This window comes from Babylonia areolata, chromosome 34, assembly GCF_041734735.1.
Source record: "Babylonia areolata isolate BAREFJ2019XMU chromosome 34, ASM4173473v1, whole genome shotgun sequence".
Taxonomy (NCBI): Eukaryota; Metazoa; Mollusca; class Gastropoda; order Neogastropoda; family Buccinidae; genus Babylonia; species Babylonia areolata.
This window is the reverse complement of record NC_134909.1, coordinates 19,191,338-19,193,062: the sequence shown is the minus strand read 5'-3', so window position 1 is coordinate 19,193,062 and position 1,725 is coordinate 19,191,338. Positions and strand designations below refer to the sequence as shown.

The 1,725-nt window shown below is 51.4% G+C and overlaps 1 protein-coding gene across 1 annotated transcript in view; it reads right to left on the bottom strand.

Moving 5' to 3' along the window:
* Positions 1 to 460: 460 nt before the first annotated feature.
* The window catches only part of LOC143277573 (uncharacterized), a 1,266-nt gene continuing 1 nt past the window's right edge, over positions 461 to 1,725 (bottom strand). Inside the window, exons 1-2 of the mRNA XM_076582451.1 lie at positions 1,217 to 1,725; positions 461 to 559 (exon numbers count right to left, since the gene is read on the bottom strand). The exon at positions 1,217 to 1,725 is cut by the window's right edge and continues 1 nt beyond it. Of these exons, the coding sequence (XP_076438566.1) occupies positions 461 to 559; positions 1,217 to 1,725 (608 nt within the window). The remainder of the gene's footprint in view (positions 560 to 1,216) is intronic.

The following is a 1,725-nucleotide window of genomic DNA, read 5'->3' as shown; positions in this document are numbered from 1 at the left end:
GTTCCAAATTCGTCCAGACCTAAAAGTGAAGAACCGCAAACTGCACATGGGGCACACTTTTCTTACTCATTCTTACTTGTCAAAAGGGCAGGAGGCCCCTCAATGTATTCCCTGTGATGAGCCTCTCACCGTGAAACATGTGCTCAGTGACTGTTGGGATCTGCATGGCGTTAGACACAGACATTACATGGCGGACTCTCTGAAGACTGTTTCGTGATGTCCCTCTGTGGGCGCTAATGGAATTTTTTGGAAGAAGTGAGCATTTTGAATCAGACTTGAATGTTTTAAACTCTGGAAGGTTTTTAAACTTTTTGAGTGAAAGCTTTAAGCAGTGATTAGTTTTTATTGTTTTGGGGTGGGTTTTTTTTACCCTTAACTTGAAGTAGATGCTAATATGGCGATGGCGTTGAGATGGCCTTAGTGGTCGGCGAAGCTCTAAGCACCATAGTTTGATTTGATTCTACAAGGAGCTGACGCTGCTATGTCGCGAGGAGGCCACACACCAGAGGAGACCCCGCACTGCCGCTGGGATTTCTTCTGTGGTGGTGTTCAGCAGTGACTGTTGAGATTCAACACACGCAGGGGACACCGCCAACCAAGCCCCCTATTGACGACATTAATCGCTTTGTGACGGCGGAGCCACGGCAGAAAGAATGACATCGTTACCATACCACGTGGCCTGCCCCTGTGAGAATCGAGGTCAAGCAGACACGCATGACAAACACCCAGCGTTTTATGATTCGTTGCATAAGTTAAAAGTTTAAAACTCATCACAATCACTCAGCAGTTTGGAACTCTTCTTCTTCTTCTTCTTCCGCGTTCCCTGGCCACGCTAGATTTTCAGTCCGGTCAGGGCAGCGAAGTCCGCGGTCCGTCGCAGGGACCCCGCCGGTCCCCACAGTTTCTCTTGGAGCTCCACCGGGCTGGGCCATGCCTGGCGTCTCAGAGCGTCGAAGGTGGGGCAGGACTGCAGGATATGGGAGGGGGTTTGTGGGCCTGTGCCACAAGGGCACTGGTCAGTATTTGATATCTTCAGACGGTAGAAATGGGAGAGGAGCTGACAGTGTCCCGTTCGCAGTCTGAAGAGTGTGACCTGTGCCGCTCTGTCCAGCTCATGGATGCCGTCCTTTTCGTCTTCCGTCCCGATGTCCAGACGTTGGCGCCATGCTTTCCTGAAGCTGTCTCTCAGTATCGTCTTTGCTTCACTGTAGGACACTGGGTGGGCTGGCTGCTCTAATTTGCTGCCTGTCTTGTATAGGCGGTCCGCCTCTTCATTGCCTCCTATGCCACAGTGGGGTGGGATCCACTGCAGCACCACAGCAGTTATCTGTTTGAGGAGATTCAGTTCTTGCCTGATGTCTGTTAAGATCTCCTCTCCTCCTGGCGCCTGGAGACTCTGCAGGATAGACTTGCAGTCAGTCAGGAACACTGTGTTGGTGGGTAGTGTGTCTTCCTGGCTGAAAGTCTGGGCTGCGAGTAGCAGAGCACAGGCCTCAGCACGGAAGTTGGTGGACAGGTTGCCTGTAGCCACTGACTTGCTGATGGTTTTGACATCAGGGAATCTAACATACACCCCACTTCCTCCGTTCTTCACTGCCTCTTCAGCAGACCCATCTGTGTATGCCCTTGCCCAGGTATCGGGAGGGTATTTGGTGCTTAGTGCTTCCAGAGTCAGCGACTTTAGTTCAGCTGCGATGTTGCTTTGTGGGGTTTGTATATTGTGCA